This window comes from Pantherophis guttatus, chromosome 2, assembly GCF_059756535.1.
Source record: "Pantherophis guttatus breed Tessera chromosome 2, ASM5975653v1, whole genome shotgun sequence".
NCBI classification, from domain to species: domain Eukaryota; kingdom Metazoa; phylum Chordata; class Lepidosauria; order Squamata; family Colubridae; genus Pantherophis; species Pantherophis guttatus.
Genome location: NC_142064.1, coordinates 241,954,221 through 241,973,294, shown reverse-complemented (window position 1 = coordinate 241,973,294; position 19,074 = coordinate 241,954,221). Strand labels below are relative to the sequence as shown.

Sequence of the window (19,074 nt, the reverse complement as noted above, 5' to 3'; positions counted from 1 at the left end):
ATACCTGCTTAATAGGGCTTTTTGGTCCCCCCTAAGCGGTGTTCTATTTTATACAAAGTCAGCTTATTGCCCCCACAAACCGGGTCCTCATTTTACCTACCTCGGAAGGATGGAAGGCTGAGTCAACCTTGAGCCTGGTGAGAATTGAACTCGCAGTAATTGCAGGCAGCTGGCAGCTAAATATTACTTTAACAGTAATTTAGTCCACTGCACCACCAGGCTCCTGGTGTTATATGCTATAATACAAGGAAAAACTATGCCTTTCTTTCCCTCTGAACTAAAACTATTAGCATAAAGCTTAGAAAAAGCTCCCAAAAAGGAGATAGTTTATTAGCTGTGTAGTGGTGCATGTGGGGAGAACTGGAAGGCAAATGACAAAAACCAAAGTTTTGCCACTGCATGTCAAACTATGTTCTTTTTTTTTTTTTACGTAGTTCAGGATGACAGATGCAGGTGGAGCCGGTAGCCCATCGTGTTGCTCGTTTCTTCATTTTGGCAAATCATTGTAGTTTGCGGGTGCACTTTTGACATTTAGTGTGTGAAATGGAGGGGGTGGGAATGTATCCTAACTTACTCAACCTCAGGATAAGTATTCAAAGATGATCAGAGATCATATTTTTTTAATTCATCACACAGTAGTTAACAGCGCAATCCTGGGTGCAACCAAGGAGGGGGAATAAAGTAACGGAGTTCAGGTAAGTACTATGGTATATATTAAGATAAAACCTTGCTGTTTATAGAATCAGACATTCGCACATAAATCTCTGTGTTTTTCAATGTGCTAGCTGCAGGCTCCAACTAGTGTGCCATACGGACACAAACAGTTCCAGACTGAAAAGGAATTAATCCCTTATAAACACACATGGGCTAATTACTCAAAGTTTATATTGCAAACCCAGAACTGGCTACAAATCAAGGAAAAATATTAAACAAGTTTTGCTCCACATGTTCCTTGTTTGCAAATAAAAAACAGGTTTCCTCCAATTTATCCCACCCACACGTTTTTCATGGCATCTATCTGAAGAGTTTTTGGATTTCCTGAGATGTGAAAAAAGGAAATGTGGGGCTAATTGGCAATAGGTGTGATGAGAAAATATTTGGCCTTTTCTCAAGTCCTACACAAATGTGGATTCTCTGAGGATAAGAGTCTTACATAAGCTAATGAAACAAATTAACTTGGGATAAAATTTGTATAATGCGCTTTGGTCATTCTCCAGCCCAAAATCCCTATCAATAGGATATTTTTAAATATGGGTGCCCTGGTTAGATCCAGCCTACACTGGAAGCCATTTTTTTTCTATCATGTTTTGCTTCCCATAAGAATCTTTGATCCACTTCTATTTAACTTTTTGAAAAGTTATGTCAAAAACAGGAATCCCATCCCCCTCACTTTATATAGAATTTATTTCCAATATTCCACTTGGCTGTAAAGAATAAAAAGATCTTGTGTGGCCCTGCAAACTGTGCAATAGGTTCCATTAATTAATTAGGAAGTGAGGATGGAGAGTGGAAGAAGATATTTTCCCATCTGCTATGACCACACACAAAAGCCAGTTTAGGGTGGTAATTTAAGGCAGCAGATTATAAACTCGGGGACGGTGAATTTTCTTCCTGCCTCAGGCACAAAGCCAGTGGGGTGACTTTGGACCACTCTCTCTCAGTCCCAGGAAGAAAGCAGTGGCAAACCACTTCCAAGAACTTGCCAAGAAAACTGTAGGGACATGTCTAGACAGTTCACTAGGAGTCAAGACAGACTTGAAAGCACAACAACAAGAGACCACACACATTTTTTTTCAAAATAATAATAATAAAATACAATCAACATTAAGAAACTTCCCATTCCCCTTGACCTTACATTCTTTGCAGAATATTTCTGTATTCCACGCTTAAGGCAGAAATCTAAACAGATAATAATGTTTGTCTATTGAAGGAAGTGTCCACCTGGCTCTTGGTGTTCAGCTTATAAAGGTAAATTGCTTGATAAAGTGCTTTAAGAATAGGAAAACTAATTATAAGAGCCAAATTCTCTAAAAGAATTATCAAGTAGATCATCCAAAGTGACCAGATGCTCCTGGAGGCTTACCTAACCCAAACCCAATTCTGCCAAGTAGATCCCAGCTCTTATTCCATTCCTTTTATTTCTGGTTTTGTATGTGGTGCTATTTTTATAATACCTCAGGGTTCAACGTTCTCCAGAGGAACTGTAAGAGTTTCTTCAATAAATGAAAGTTGAAGGTCCTACAGCTGCCCAACCATTAAAACCAAGTGCAACAGATCAAAGCTCTATGCCTGTGATGGCGAACCTATGACACGGGTGCCACAGGTGGCACGTGGAACCATATCTGAGGGCACACGAGTTCAATTCCAGCACACATGTGCCCGCCGGCCAGCTGATTTTCGGGCCTTCCGGGTCCACTGGAAGTTGAGAAATGGGCTGTTTCCGGCCTCTGGAGGGCCTCCTGGGGATGTTGAGGAAGGCTGTTTTTGCCCTCCCCAGGCTCCTAGAAAGCCTCTGGAATCTGGGGAGAGTGAAAAATGGGCCCACTGTGCCATCACGTGCCAAAAATGGGGGGGAGCGCAGGAGGAGCATGCGCACATGTGCAGGAGGGTGGGACACGGGTGGGAATTGAATTATGGGTGTGGGCATGCATGCGCACGATCCCCCCGCTCTCCCCCTGCTTTTGGCACGCAACGGCAAAAAGGTTAGCCATCACTGCTCTATGCAATGCATATTCTCTGGTTTTGCACAATGCAGCTGCTATTGATAATTTGCTTAAAATGTATTTTTTAAAAAAATATACTGCTATTTAAATTTTAACTAAACAAAATATATGAATAAAGGAGAAGGGTGAGGGAGAATCTTCACATAGCTATGATGGTGCAGTGGTTAGAGTGCAGTACTGCAAGCTACTTCTGCTGATCACTGACTGCCAGCAGTTTGCAGTTCGAGTCTCATGGGCTCAAGGTTGACTCAGCCTTCCATCCTTCCGAGGTGGGTAAAATGAGGACCCAGATTGTTGGGGGCAATTATGCTGACTCTGTAAACCGCTTAGAGAGGGCTGTAAAAACACTGTGAAGCGGTATATAAGTCTAAGTGCTATTGCTATTGCTAGCTGCAAATCTGCTGAAGTCTAAAACTTTCAAGTCATATGTCATCCAGTCAAGATCAGGTCTTGCAAGTTTCCTGGCCATAGCATGGCTATGAAATCATGATACTGGGTTTTAATTAGAAATCTTGGGTTGTTGTTGTTTATTGGAAGCTTCTGCATAAAAGCTAATACTAGGTACTCTGGAAACTGACCACCTTGGTTATTGGTTAACCACCTGCTGTGGTTATTAAAGAGTTCCTGACAGCATGTAAGAGATTGGGGCATCATCTTGCTTGGTATGTATAGCAATAGAACTTAGACTTATATACCGCTTCACAGTGCTTTACAGCCTTCTCTAAGCAGTTTACAGAATCAGCATATTGCCCCCAACAGTCTGGGTCCTCATTTTACCCAACACAGAAGGATGGAAGGCTGAGTCAACCTTGAGCCTGGTGAGATTCGATCTGCCAAACTGCTGGCAGCCAACAGTTAGCAGAAGTAGCCTGCAGTACTGCACTCTAACAACTGCATCACCGCGGCTCTTTATGCTTTTTAAATTATGTTTTTATAACTGCTTGTGCTAATAACAAAGCCTAAAGCCCCTTTATTTATTGGTGTGCTCATTGTCTCTGGATCCAAAAGAGCTGATCACTGCCATGACACTTGGCAAAACATATAGAGTGGTACTTCGGTACTTGACTGCCTGAAAACTCATCAAATTTGGTACTTGACACATTTTGACACGAGAATGTTGTCCTGATACTCGTATGTTTGGTACCTGACGCACTGCGATAGGAAAAGCGGGATGGCTACATAGAATGGATAGGATGTCAGCCATGCTGGGAAGTCACTGCAAAAGGAAGAGGGGGTTGGCCGCAGAGGGCAGACAGGAAGTCCCCCATGCTGGGAAGATTACTGACATAGGAAAAGGGAAAGATTGGAAGTCCTTCCCACCTGAAACAAAGGGTCATGTGGCAAGTCAATGGTTTGTTTGGCACTCATTTTTAGTACTTGCTGTGCCTCCTAGAACCAATTAATGACAAGTACCGAGGTACCACTGTAGCATAAAAGCCTTCAATCATGTGTAATTGTGAGAAAGAGAGAGCTATGAGCAGAATGGAAATAGGTACATTAGCAGGGATGTCACTATTTTTATACGTTGGAAGGCAAGCTAGCAAACATAATTTTCTTTTGCGGCTAATTTGCTAAACTTTTTCCTTATTTTTCCCAGAAGGACTGGAAACACATAGTTTAATCAGCTCATCTTGCATCAAGTAAATTACACCTTCCATTCAAAATGTAACTGATGCTTTTTGAATCCCACAGAAGGAATAAAATTCAATCATTGAGCCACATCGTTTTAGGGTTTCATGGTTATGTAGCATCATGCCAGTTACATGTTTATTCTAAGTATGCCTAAAAATACTCAGCAACCAGAATTAGGATGGTAATTTAGATGATCTCAAATGTCAGTTTCAAATTCTAGATATTTGCAAGCGCATTTTATACTTTATGCACTATTTAAGCCATATGGCATCGTATATATCCCATAAGAAAAAAAATAAATAAGAACTTTTTGTACCAAAATAGCATAGTCTTTGTATATAACCCAGAATCCTAATGCTGCAGTATTTCACAAAGTTTGACTCAAACCTCAAGTTCCTCATTTAACATCAAAACTAAACAGGAAGGAGCCAATAATTAGAATTATCACCCAGCCCTTGGAAAAAGTCCTTTAATGCCCTATAGCCGTGATGGCGAACCTATGGTACGCATGCCACAGGTGACACGCGGAGCCATATCTGTGGGCACGCGAGTATTGCCCTAGCTCAGCTCCAGCGCACCAGCTGATTTTCGGGCCTTCCGGGCCCACTGGAAGTCAGGAAATGGGCTTTTCCGGCCTCTGGAGGACTTCCAGGGCAGTGGGAAAGGCTGTTTTTGCCCTCCCCAGGCTCCAAGAAAGCCTCTGGACACTGAGGAGGGCGAAAAATGGGCCTATTGGGCCCACCATGCCATTGCATGCCAAAAGCAGTGGGGGTGCAGGGGGCAGGCGCAGGGGGGCATTGAATTATGGATGTGCGTGCGACCCGCCTGCACTCCCCCCGCTTTTGGCACGCAATGGCAAAAAGGTTAGCCATCACTGCCCTATAGCGCTCTCTATCTATCTATCTATCTATCTATCTATCTATCTATCTATCTATCTATCTATCTATCTATCCAAGCAGAAAAGTTACAATAATGCCATGGGGGAAGAAGGAAAGAAGATATCCCAAAATAACAGGGCATTCATTGATCTGAAAATGTTATTCCTATGTAAATGTTGTGTGGTGCAGAAGCCAAGCTACATGTTGTTATCGCTTGAAATTAAGAAGAGAAAAAAGAAAAAAGGAAAAAAGTGATACAAAGAAAAAAAGATGTTAAGTGGTTAATAGTGCAGTCCAACCAATGGAGCAAAAAAAAAAAAAAATGAGAGATGGATGATTTACCTAGTTCACTGTCCAGTTCTTCCGTGTGTACCCCTTCTTCTCCAAAGGAAGAGCAGTGAGATAGAAAAAAAATTAAAAGAAACATTCAGACACCAGCAGCAAGCAAGAAATTCCTTCCAGTATACAGCAGAACCAACACCAAGTTTCATACCAACTTAGCCCATACCCATGCCACAACACTCTGGTGACTGGAAAGCATGTCACTCTTGGCAACCGTGCTAAAGATACATTTGGCACTGCAAGAGTTTAAAAAATGCATGGATCTCCTCTTCAATCCCACAAAGGGTAGAAAAGACAACTTGCAGGACAATCAAGAACGTTCAAGGATTACAAACGAACTGTACTGATCGAGGGCGTTGGGCATGGCGAATTCTTGTATGTTTGGAATGTCCATTCATTTCTGGGAATGGCGGAAAGGCTTAAGTGGTTTTCTGCATGTTGTTTTGTGACAATTTGTGAAAATATCCAAATCAGAGCTCTTCTCTGTGCAAGGAACCAAAGTCTCATACTAGATGCAATTCAGCTGTGTCCAAATCTGGTTTGATAAACTATTACAAGTAGTCCTCAACTTACAACAGTTCATTTAGTGACCGTTCAAAGTTACAACGGTGCTGAAAAACTCCCGACTTATGACCATTTTTCACACTTATGATCTTTGTAGCATCCCCATGTGATCAAAATTCAGATGCTTGGCAACTGGTTCATATTTATAACCGTTGCTGTGTCCCCAAGGTCACGTGATCCCATTTTGCGACTGTCTCACAAGCAAGGTCAATTCAAAGCCAGATTCACTTAGCAACCGGGTTACTAACTTGTTCAACTGCTGTGACTCACTAAACAACTGTGGTAAGAAAGGTGGCAAAAAAGGCAAAACTCACTCAACAAATCTCTCACTTAGCAATAGAAATTTTGGGCTCAATTGTGGTCATAAATTGAGGACTACCTGTACTTTCATTCCAGAATAATTAAAATTAAAAAAAAACTTTGACCAATTTTAACTTCCTGTTAAATAAAACCATTAATGGGAATGATTAATTACAATTCCTGTTTCAACTTCATTGGAATGAGTTGACACATCGTATAATGCATGCTTGCTAGTTGGTGTCATCTTAGGACTGTATTTTTAGCCAAAGTACGTCGCTTCAAAATGGACTAATTGAATGAATTTCAAAGCAAATGTCTTTTATTCTATTCTAAGAAACACTTTCATGTGAAAGTACTTGCAAAGAACGTATTCTATTTAAAAATACCACTAAAGCGTAGAATTTTTTTCTGTAAATGATGGCATGAATGAGAGTGTGTGTTGTTTTTTATTAAGAAACAAAACTGTAATCAGCAAATGAGAAATGATAAAACTTGCAAGCAAATTATAGGACAGGCATGGATTCATTTGAGCACATCTGTCATGTCTTCTAAAAAGAGGTACCAAACACAAGGCTTCTCAGCATCAAAACACCAAAATAAAATAATGTTTCAAGGTAGATTAATTTATAACTAAATAATCTCCTATCAGTCACAGTGCAAACAGTATTGTTTTGAATTATTGTTTTTTTTTCTAATAAGTATAATAAAGTTTTCTCAATTTCAGATGAAGCATACTACGATTCAGGTAGCAGACACCACTTTTAATGTACAAGAAACTGGAATCAATACAAGGCAATTTTATTGGTAGCAGGAACGGGAAACATTTACAAAGCCATTTGAACCATGCACCAAGACAAATTCCTTGTGTGTCTAATCACACTTGGCCAATAAAATTCTATTCTATTCTATTCTATTCTATTCTATTCTATTCTATTCTATTCTATTCTATTCTATTCTATTCTACTCTACTCTACTCTACTCTACTCTACTCTACTCTACTCTACTCTACTCTACTCTACTCTAGTCTATTGAACCAAAGGTACTTTTGAATTGGCAACTGGACTGAAGAAACTTCTTGGATGAGAAACAAAATATTTTGAAGGAAAAAACCCAAGAAAGCCAAATTGCCTTTTGATAAGCATCTTTGAGAAAACTATGAACTGGACAATTTGAGAATCTCCATAGGTATTTAGAGCCATTTTGGAGTTAAAGCAAAATAATGGATCTGCTCAGGGTTGTGCAATACTCAAGTTCAAATATGCCAACCAATCCCTGCTCGTATGGTCAACAGTGAGGAATGCTATAATTATCATTCAGGTACGTCTGGATGGCTGGATACTGATTATACAGGACTCAATTTGCCAACAGGTCTAACTATGTAAACAGTGTAAAGCTTCCTGAGTTAAAGACCACCCAATTCCTTAAACATTATGTCTCAGAACTTCAAGCACTTGTGGTTTTGATATATTTATATATTATGTTTATTATAGAAGTTGTTACAACTGCTGATTGGGAGCTCCCCAGAATTCAGTATAAGACGGGGGGGCTCTATAAATGTTTTAAATAAATAAATAAATAAATGCCATACTTACGGAGTTTTCCATGAATTTGGGTCTGATGTACAGGTAGTCCTCGACTTACGACAATTTGATTAGTGACAGCACTGAAAAAAGGGACTTATGACCATTTTTCACACTTACAACCGTTGCAGCACCACCACCACCCCCATGGTCATATGATCAAAATTCGGATGCTTGGCAATTGATTCATATTTATGACGGTTGTAGTGCCCTGGGGTCATGTGATCACTTTTGCAACCTTCTGACAAGCCAAGTCAAGGGGGAAGCCAGATTCACTTTAACAACCCAGTTACTAACTTAACAACTGCAATGATTCACTTAACAACTGTGGCGAGAAAGGTCGCAAAATAGAGCAAAACTCACTTAACAAATGTCTTTCTTAGCAACCTGAATTGACTACCTGTATAGATAGTCCTCCACTTACAGCCACAATCGAGCCCAAAATTTCCATTGCTAAGCAAGGCAGTTGTTAAGCCAATCATGCCCATTTTACAACCTTTCTTGCCACAGTTGTTAAGTGAGTCACTTCAGTCGTTAAGTTAGTAACGTGATTGTCAAGTGAAACTGGTTTTCCCCATTGACTTTTTTTGTTGGAAGCTGGCTGGCAACCCTCATTAAATTGCCTCATGTCAATTGCCAAGCATCTGAATTTTGATCATGGGACCACATGGATGCTGCAAGATCGTAAGAATGAAAAAAGGTTGCAAGTCACTTTTTTCAGCGCTGCTGTAACTTCAAAGGGTCACTAAATGAATGATTGTAACTTGAGGACTTACATGTCTTTGAAGAACATCAAGACAGGGATGGATATCATAAACCATCACTCTATGTGTTCATACACAGAAGCCATGTCACGTAACCAGTATATTTTCTTGAGTTTGAAAATAAGCATGATAAAACTTGTTTTAAAAGACAGGAAGAACATTCTCTCCAAAGAGTTAAATCAAAATGGAACCTGGCAAGTGTTTTTCTGAATCCACTCACTTTTCAAATGGTTGATGTGCTTTTAGTGTGATTGTCTGCCAAAAAGTTTTTGTCTACCCCTGCAGTCTTATTCTCAAATCAAGATATATTTGAACGAAAAAAAAACCATGCTATTTTTCAAAGCAGAAGTTTATTATTTCTGAAATATAGATATATAAATCTTTGGTTTTTCATATGTCAATTAAATTTATGTTTAAAGAGGGATGTGGCGTTTAGCTTTCTAACATCATCAATGATGTTAACCTCTCTCTAATTTATTGCTTGAATTTCTGTCTGTCCTATCTATCATTCCTATCTATCATTCCTAATTCTATAGTCTAACAAAATCTTTTGAGCCATAGAGAATCCATCACAGTGTTACATTAGCAAATATTTCTGCAACCTTTATGTGTGTAGAATTAGCCTATATTTGCATGTTCAAAAGAGAATTTTGAAAATGCTTCATTTTAAATGAATTAGGTTTAGCCTTTTTTGAAATGTTTTCAAATGATATATATTCTGCCTGCAAAAAAAAAGTTATGCTTTTATACATTTTCCTTTCTTTTTCTCCTATTCTCAATGCATGACTAACAAATTAAAGAAGTTTGGTTTCTTAAAGTGGACAGTTGTTTCCTTCCTTCAGTGTTTCAGAAACAGTCAAAAATAAATCTTTGCCAATATAACATTGCAAAAATATAGAGAATGTATACTGCAAAATATATTACTGCAGAAAAAAAGAAACAGATACACATTTGCCTTCAATAAAGTTAATAAAGGGACTTTGGCTCCAAATGAATATGGTAATAAAATACATGATTTCATAACTCTAACATCTAGTCTTGTTTTACCCAGAGTGATTTTGAAACTATACCTACTATAATTGTGATTCCAGTAGTTAAAAGAAAAAAATGTAAGAGGACCAATGATGATAATAACTAAAACACTACTAGCTTGGAAATCTAGTTTTATCCTTTAATCCTAAAATAATTTTGACCATCTTCGTTATTTTCTTGCCAAGACCCTGTAACCATAATTAGACGTTCCAACTAATGAGATGAGATGAGGTTGGTGGCCATTAAATGCATGGTTATTTTGGTACAAGGCCTTATTCATCAAACACTAGAGGGTCATTGGGTGTGTGTGTTGTGCTCTTTTAAAGATGATAATCTGGTTTTCCTTAACATTTTTACTAATGTTAAAATGTGCACTACTTATTTTGTTATTGTTTCCTTTCATTTATGAACAATTAGTCCTTGACTTATGACTGTAATTGACCCCAGAATTACAGTCATAAGTCCCTGCGGTCATTAAGAGGGTCACCATGTAACTGGATCAGATTTTTGTGGTTGTTGTTAAGCAAATTCTGTGATCATGAACCAAATCCATTTTTCCCAATGGGCATGGCTTTTTTTTTTTTTTGCCTGAAACTGGAAAGAAATGCCTGAAATGGCAAAAATATATATATATCCTTTGAAGATTGCAGTCATATGACTGTGGGAGGCTGCAAACAGCTGTAAAGCTAAGTCAGCTGCCAAGCACCCCCTCCCCCAAATGATGATGTGACTTTGAGGAAGAAAATGGGAACATAAGTTTGAAATTGGATCATAAGCAGCTTTTGGGGGAGAGGTCTGTCGTAACTTTGAATGTTCGCTAAGCAATTGGTCGTAAGTGAAGGATGACTTGTACCAATTGTTTTATTACTACTATTGCAGTGGTTTTATCTTTATTGCTTTCAAAATTGTTTTAGTTTGCATTTTTCCAGGGTGGGTGTTTGCTGGGTGTATGGCTTCATAATTCCTACAAAATGTGAATATTCTTTCTCCACTTCCATAAAAAAAAAATGTTTCCTATACAGACACACCCAACCAAAGACCTTTGTGTGCAGCTGCTACGGATGCATGTTTGTCTCACTCCCTTTGCCTCGACCCACATCTGAGCTTTACTGAACTGGTGGAATATTTCTTTGGATAAAGATCAAGGACATGGATCATATATATGGAGCTCCCCAGACGCTTCTAAGTCTTGCCATATGATCATACTGCTGAAACTGTGTAGTAAACAGAACAAAATTAAAATGGCAGTGAGGAGAACACTAAAAATCCCACCTGTGCTCCTTCTGTTACATCATTATGTCACCAATGGTCCTTCTGAAATTCTTGAACGCCTACCAGCCATTTTTTTAAAAAGGGGGTTTTCACTAGCTACAAAAGCATTGCCCACTCAAATTTGTACATTGCAGTTGTGTTAAGACTACAGGCCATGCTGGGATTATTCTAGGGACTCTCTTGTCCCAAGACTTCTTGAGGGCAGCCAATTGCTAAAGATGATTACAGACCAACATGCGATTCTTAGATTGCTTGTCATTAATGCATGATGACTTGTTAAACAACTAAAAATTTGATTACAGCCAGAGAGTCAAGCCTGAATTGTAAACGACTGACCTTCAAAACAAGAAAAGGTAGACTTCCCAAATGTTATTTAAGCACTGATTGTCTTACCATCATCTTCACATTCTTCTAGAGGCTTTTGCTGTTTGTTCAGGCACCTTGGGTCTAGCCAAGACGTTGTTTTAGTATTATGACTACAAATTAAAAAAAGAAAAAAAGAAAAATGAGTTTCATAAAAATAACACATCAACATAATTTTTATTTTCAGCATACGGAGGGAACCAACCTAGAACTAAGGATAAACTTCTTGACGGTTGGAACAATTTATCAGTGGAATGGCTTGGCCCAAGAAGTCATGGGTGTTCATCACTGGAGGTTTTTATGAAGAGATTGGACAACCATTTTTCTGAAATGATATAGGGTTTCTTGCTTGAGCAGGGGGTTGGACTAGAAGATGTCTAAGGTCCCTACTGATTTGTTATTCTGTTATTCTGTTTTTTGGGGCTGCATGATTGGATTGTGAGCTGTATGCAATCCCTCTTCTTTATTCCCAATTCCAATCACTATTGTAGTTTCCTATGACTTTTAAAAAAGATGCCATTTTAATTCTTGGTGTGTCTACAACCCAGCTGAGCCCTATGATTATTCACATTCTTCATTCAAAGAGCCACAATGCATTTGCCTGTATCCACAAATAAATAGGAAAACACAGAAATTCTATATTGTTGAAACAGAATACCATGGTTCCTTCCACAAATCTCAAAAGAATGATCTAATCATCAAAGTGATCTAATCCTCCTGTGACATTATGTGAAGGAGAATATACATGTTCCTTTGAAGACTTACTATTAAATAACAGTTCTGCTTTCAAAGGAGACTATTCACATCCCGGCTATCCATTACTAGCGATGTGAAAGCTGGAGTGGAAGGTCACCATTTCACACACTACATTACCCACCCTTGCAATGCAAGAAGAATCCATCCATTCAATTCTTTTGTGCATTTCTGGGCAATTAATCACCAGTTGGTAAACGAAGCCATAGAAGTCCAGAAAGCAAAGCAAATTAACAACAATGGAAAACACTGGGTTTGCCAAGGTACAAAACAATTTATACCTCAAAATCATAAAGGCATATTGTAAAATATTTGAATATCCTTTTCCAAACTGAAGGTGAGGGATATATTTATGGAGGCAGAACAACGCAAATTCTGGGTTAAGTATTGCATAAATAAAAATGAAGGTGGTTTTTTGTTGTTGTTTATCATTCTATAATTTGTTTATTATAGAAAATAAAGATGACTAATTGTGAAGACTGTAAGGCAGCTACTGCTGAATGTTTTAATAACTTACCATACAGTAAGAATGTAGCTTCTAATTTATTCTATCAGCAGCCAGAGTGCTATGCAATGAAATGTTTAGCATCATCATTACATGAAAAAATGTCACTACATGAACAGCTCTATGTGCATTTGCTTGAAACAAAACCTACTGGATTCAGTACAATGTATTTATGAATTGATACCCTAGGATTAATTGCTGAATAAAAGATCCACAGGCTTTTATGCCTACCCAGTGGTGGGTTCCTCCCGGTTCGGCCGAGCCGGTAGTGGTGACGATGTGACGTCACCGAACCAGTTCTCTTTGTCCAGGAGCTGGGCCCTCCTGCCCGCCTCCACGTTATTCCTACCTTTATTTCTTCTTTTTTAGCCCAGCTGATAGGTGTGGCAGAGTGGATTGCCGCACCTCAGCTGGGCAGATACCTAATGCGCTTGCGCGGAGCGAAGTGCGTGCAGAAGAGAACCGGTAGTAAAGCCGGTTGGAACCCACCACTGTGCCTACCCCCTGAAACTGCTAAACTGAGAAACACATGGTCTGGAGGAATCACTCAGCCATGAGGCCTAGGCTACTTGGAGGTTGCACTTCCAAATGCCCAAGGAGCATCATTATCATGCAAGGAAGAAACAATCTTGCCTTAGTCATAATCACAAGCTTAGTTTATATTGCCTGTAACAGAAAGTACATTATTCCATCTGGGAGTGGCCTTCAAAGTTGGAAAGTAGCACACTATGGTTCTTACTCAGGAGAGCAAGGGCTACTAGACTAATTACAATGCATGTATCAATAGAAGATCTGTTAGCATGGAAGATCAGCCTGGCCCCATCTAAATGCCTTTCACTAAATGCCCCATCACTTCATCCACGACATTGTCAAATTGTTCCTTTTTTATTCTCTTTCCTTATATAATCTTCTCTCAAAAAACAAGCATACCAGCAACTAAGATCATTAAAGGCCTGGAAACTAAAACATATGAGGAACAGTTGCAGGAATTGGCTATGGCTAGTCTAAAAAAAGAGGGCCTAGGGTTGACAGTATTCCAGTATTTGAGGGGCTGCCACAAAGAAGAGTGGGGTCAACACCAGGAGGCAAGACAAGAAACAATGTATGGAAACTAATCAAGGAGAGAAGCAACCTGGAATTGAGAAGTTTCCTAACAGTGAACAGCTTGCCTTCAAAAGTTGTGGGTCCTTCATCATTGGAGGTTTTTAAGAAAAGTCTGGACAACTACCTGCCTGAAATGGTATAGGGCTGTGATGGCGAACCTATGGCATGCGTGCCACAGGTGGCACACGGAGCCATATCTTTGGGCACGCGAACCGTTGTCCTAGCTCACTCCAGCGCGCATGTGATTTTCGGCTGGCCCTGCCCACGTCTCCCCTCCCAGGAGTCTCCGCACGGCCCGTTTTGGATGCCAGGTAAGTACAGGGCTCACGTGGAGACTCTGGGAGCACCTTTTTGGCCTATGGAGGGCCTCCGGCGGGGTGGGGGAGGCCGTTTTTGCCCTCCCCAGTCTCCAGGAAAGCTTCTGGAACCTGGGGAGAGTGAAAAACGAGCTTACTGGGCCAACCGGAAGTCAGAAAATGGGCAGTTTCCGGCTTCCGGGGGGATGGGGTGGGGAAGGCCGTTTTTGCACTCTGGAGGCTTCAGGCAGGCCTGCTAGGCCCAAAACGGGGTGTGGGGTGTGTGCATACACATGCACATGGGGGGGCATGGGGGGCATTGAATTATGTGTGTGGGCACGAGCGCACGCAACACCACTCCCCGCGTTCCCTCCCCCGTTTTTGGCACGCGATGGCAAAAAGGTTAGCCATCACTGGTATGGGCAGGGGGTTGGACTAGAAGACCTCCAAGGTCCCTTCAAGCTCTATTCTGATTATTATAACTTCAGAGCTTGAGATGGGGACCTCTTACAAGACTAAGATTTTACGAAGTTAAACCAGATAAAAGTACACAGTTTCTGTCTTCAGAAATGAATGAACTTTCAATCCTTCTCCAGAACTCCTCTCCATATTCAGAAAACCCAGAGAGTACCAAATGTGCTTTTTCATGAGGCAACTAGACTCTGTGGTTTTTCTTTGAAGACGTTTCGCTTCTCATCCAAGAAGTTTCTTCAGCTCTTTAGCAAAGAAGCCAGAAAGTCCCGTTGTCTCTTGAAAAAGCACCTTTGGGACAACCATGACCTTAATGACTGATAATCTCCACAGACAAAACCCAAAGAGGTTTATGGAACCTAAAGGTTAAAAAAGAAATGAAAATACACTTTACTCTATAAAGTAGACTTCTCCATTCTCTGTATAAGCCATCTCCCAGTTTTCAGGCAGAGGACCCAAGTTTTCCTCTGCACAAGGAGGTAGGTATTGGGGGAGCTTCTCAGATGGTTCCGTGGTGGGAACAGTGGTGATGCTACTATTCAGAGATGGGAGAGCTGCATCTCTTAGACTGTGTATATTGTGCTCGTCTTGTTCACCGGAGTCTGCTGTAGAAGAACATCACACAAAATTATAAAAAAATAAATAAAAGAGATTATTACTTGGAATAGCAATAGCACTTAGACTTATATACCGCCTCACAATGCTTTACAGCCCTCTCTAAGTGGTTACAGAGTCAGCATATTGCCCCCAACAATCTGGGCCCTCAATTTATCCACCTTGGAACGGTAAATGGGAGGCTGAGTCAACCTTGAGTCTGGTGAGATTCGATCTGCCAAACTGCTGGCAGCCTGTGATCAGCAGAAGTAGCCTGCAGTACTGCACTTTAACCACTGCACCACTGTGGGTCATTATTTGTAAAGCCCCTTTTTTTGTTTCCCTCCCTACTTGGTTTAGACCAGGGCTCCCAGCCCGTGCGCCAGATGCGTCACGTGCTGGCCACACCCATGCCTGGTTTAATGAAGGAGAAAAAAGTCCCAATATGTCACATGACGCCACCATGACGACGTGAGTTTGACACCCCTGGTTTAGACTCTCCACTCACTAATTCAGAGTGTGTCTGATATTGTCATGTAATGATACAGAGTTTTAAACCCTTTCAATGGGCTCAAGATCACACTGGACTGAATGAGGGACAGATCAGTTTCTTTTCTATTTTTAGAATCAAATTATTATCAATGATCTGGTATTAACAAGCAAATAGCTAAGAGGGATGTACATTATTTATGGACAGTAATACACACATTTTACAAAGATCTTTAAAAATTGGAAAATGAGTCTTAAAATAACAAAGACAATTTCAATATAAAAATCCATACTGAGATAAACACACACAAACCCCCAAAATTCCAAAACTTTAAATACATGTTCACGGACTCTGACTTAGCATAGCAAATAAATAAGAAATTGATACATGCTTCTAAATGGCTGAAAAAATAAATAAAAGAACAATTACTAGAAAGCAGAAAAAGTATAACATTGTAGCCTGGAAAAGATATAAAAAATAGAATGGAACTAAAATGATCAATAGTTGCTCTAAGTGTCCTAAGTATAATATTTCTGATGGGATTTCTGAAACTTTAGGAAAAAAAACCTCAGAGAAAGTAAAGTGTATAAAAGTAAGTACAGATAATCCTTGACTCAGGACCACAATAGAGCCCAAAATGTCCGTTGCTAAGCAAGGCAATTATTCGCTGAATTTTGACCCATTTTACCATATTTTTTGCTACGGTTATTAAATGAATCATTGCAGTTGTTAAGTGAATCATGCAGTGAATTTGGCTTCCCCCATTGACTTTGCTTGCCAAAGACTAGCTGGGAAGGTTACAAATTGTGATCACATGACCCCAGGACATGCCAGTTGCCTAATGCCCAAATTTTGATCATGGGGATGCTGCAATGGTTGTAAGTTTGAAGACCGATCATAAGTCACTTATTTTCAGTGTTGTTGTAATTTCAAACTGTCACTAAACAAATGGTTATAAGTTGAGGACTACTTATACGACATGGAGAAGTCATAATACTAAAAATCAGAGTCATCCAAAATTACTGAGAAATGGGGATATTTCGGATGGATACAACTGAGTAATTCATCACATCAGACTGTGGAATTCAATTCTGCAAGAAATTATTACTGGCCACACTGTGGATAGTTACAATCATGTACTAAATGCTTAATGCGGTATCTATCGATGAAAATATGTATCTTTTCATTACCCTCAGCACAATCTAGAGCAGGGGTGTCAAACTCGGCCCTTTCATTGAGGGCCACATCAGGGTTGTGTTTGACTTCGGAGGGCCAGTGATAGGTGTGGCCATAGTGGGCGTGACACGGGACTCGTGTCGGGGGCACCTGTGGTGGCCAAGTGCTAAGGCAGGACATCCTTGAGACCCTCCCCTCACTCTCATTATAATCTCCTTCCTTCCTTCCTTCTCTTCTTTTTCCTTCCCTCTTCCCTCTCCTTTCTTCTTCCTTCCCCTCTTTCCTTTTTTTCCTTCCTTGCTCTCTTCCCCTCTTTCCTTCTTTCCTCTTTGTCTTTCCTCTTTCCCTTTCTCCTTTCTTGTCCCTTCTTGCATGCTTGTTTTTAGTTTGTTTTAATAGCCCTCTGCCAGTGAAAATGGAGCTTGTGGGGGGGGGGCTCCCTGTGTTCCGTTTTCAGCCTGAACAGCCTTCTGCAGCCCTCTGCCAGTAAAAATGGAGTCCGGGGGGCTCTGCCTCCCCTCCCCCCGGGCTCCATTTTTGCTAGCAGAGGCACCGCGGGCCAGTCTTTTGCTATTTCCAGGCCAGCCCTGTGGGCCAGATATAAGCACCCCGCAGGCCAGATCCAGACTGCGGGCCTTGAGTTTGACACCCCTGATGTAGAGAAACTTTCTCAAAGCTATCAGAAAAATCAGATTATCAGACTCTATTCTCTGACTTGCTGGTTTTCACAAAGCAGCTGTTCCTTAAAAGCATGACTCATTTCACTTGTTATGGAAAAGTAGGGATATGCAGCAGTTCGGAATTCTGCTGTCTCTAGCTATTGCAATGTTCACTATCCAGATAATTATTTCTTTGACTTGCTTATCAACAATTGTTAAGTCTGAAGTGTTATGTCGCAGATGCTTGTCTGAATGAATTCTAAAGTCCCAAACACTTTAGTTTCTTCATTTTCTGTTACAGGTAGTCCTTGACATATGACAATAATGGAGCCTGCCGATCATAAGCTCCTAGGTCCTGATGGTTCTAAAATCAGTTACCCACCTGACCAACCAAACAATATGACCTCTTTTGTGGCAGTGAATGCCATGGTCCTTAAGTGAAACAAAGGTTTGCCATGGGCCGGGTTGAAATAAATGCCAGTTTTCAGCAACATTCTTGCGAAAACGCAGTCATGTGATCATGGGTTACCACAAATGTCTGTACATGTAGGCCAGCTGCTGAGCTTCTGACATGTGAAGGACATGTGACTGTGGGGGAAGAAAACTAGCTGGGGGAACTTTGGAACCAAGTTTTAAGTACTTCAAAGAGGTCTTCAAACGGTGCTGTGACCGGTTCAAGCCGAGGACTTTGTGTACTCTGTCTAATTTGTGGTCTCAACAGTTTTTAAGGTAAAGGTAAAGGTTCCCCTCGCACATATGTGCTAGTCGTTCCCGACTCTAGGGGGCGGTGCTCATCTCTGTTTCAAAGCCAAAGAGCGCTGTCTGAAGATGTCTCTGTGGTCATGTGGCCAGCATGACTAAATCCCAAAGGCACACAGAACGCTGTTACCTTCCCATCAAAGGTGGTCCCTATTTTTCTACTTGCATTTTTTAAGTGCTTTCGAACTGCTAGGTTGGCAGAAGCTGGGACAAGTAACAGGAGCTCACCCCATTACGTGGCACTAGGAATTCGAACCGCTGAACTGCCAACCTTTCGATCGACAAGCTCAGCGTCCCAACAGTTCTTGCTTACAAGCAAATGGCATCTCCTGCAGATATTCCAATGCACCATTGTTGCTACTTTGACATTCTGTTGTTTATAGTCCATCTGTGTGATCTTGCAGCAAGTAGCCAGGTGGTCCATAGCTTCTTCAGCTTCTTTGAAGAGCTGGCAATTTGCTGTCTGTTGCTGTCTTCTCAATTCTGGCTTTGTATGCGTTTGTTCTTAGGGCTTGGTCTTGTGAAGCCAGAAATCAGCCCCTGTGTCTCTTTCTTCAATTTTCCTACTTTTAGCCATTGTCAGATTTTGTTTTAATCTGCTTTGCCTGCAGATTGTACTGGCCATGTAACACTTTGCCTTGCCAGGTCTCTTTTCTATTCTTCATTTGGTCTCGTATTATTATTGGGCCAGTTTACGGTTATTGTTTTTGTGACAATGATGATGGAGCCAGATGTTTAGACTGGGTTTGGCATTTTTACCCATTTATTTTCCCAAGAAGCTGTCCTCTTTGAAATAGGATGTAGACGTTCCAATTAT

The 19,074-nt window shown here is 40.5% G+C and overlaps 1 protein-coding gene across 50 annotated transcripts in view; it reads right to left on the bottom strand.

The window, feature by feature from the left end:
* The window catches only part of MAGI1 (membrane associated guanylate kinase, WW and PDZ domain containing 1), a 486,027-nt gene that overhangs the window by 102,608 nt on the left and 364,345 nt on the right, over nt 1-19,074 (bottom strand). For 16 of the 50 annotated variants that reach the window (XM_034440634.2, XM_034440615.3, XM_034440635.2 and 13 more), the window contains 3 exons: nt 14,974-15,184; nt 11,481-11,563; nt 5,576-5,611 (listed from right to left, as the gene is read on the bottom strand). In XM_034440634.2, coding sequence (XP_034296525.1) covers nt 5,576-5,611; nt 11,481-11,563; nt 14,974-15,184 — 330 coding nt within the window. Of the gene's footprint in view, nt 1-5,575; nt 5,615-11,480; nt 11,564-14,973; nt 15,185-19,074 lie in introns of all 50 variants that reach the window. The other 34 variants (XM_034440625.2, XM_034440614.3, XM_034440626.2 and 31 more) reach the window with 5 other exon arrangements.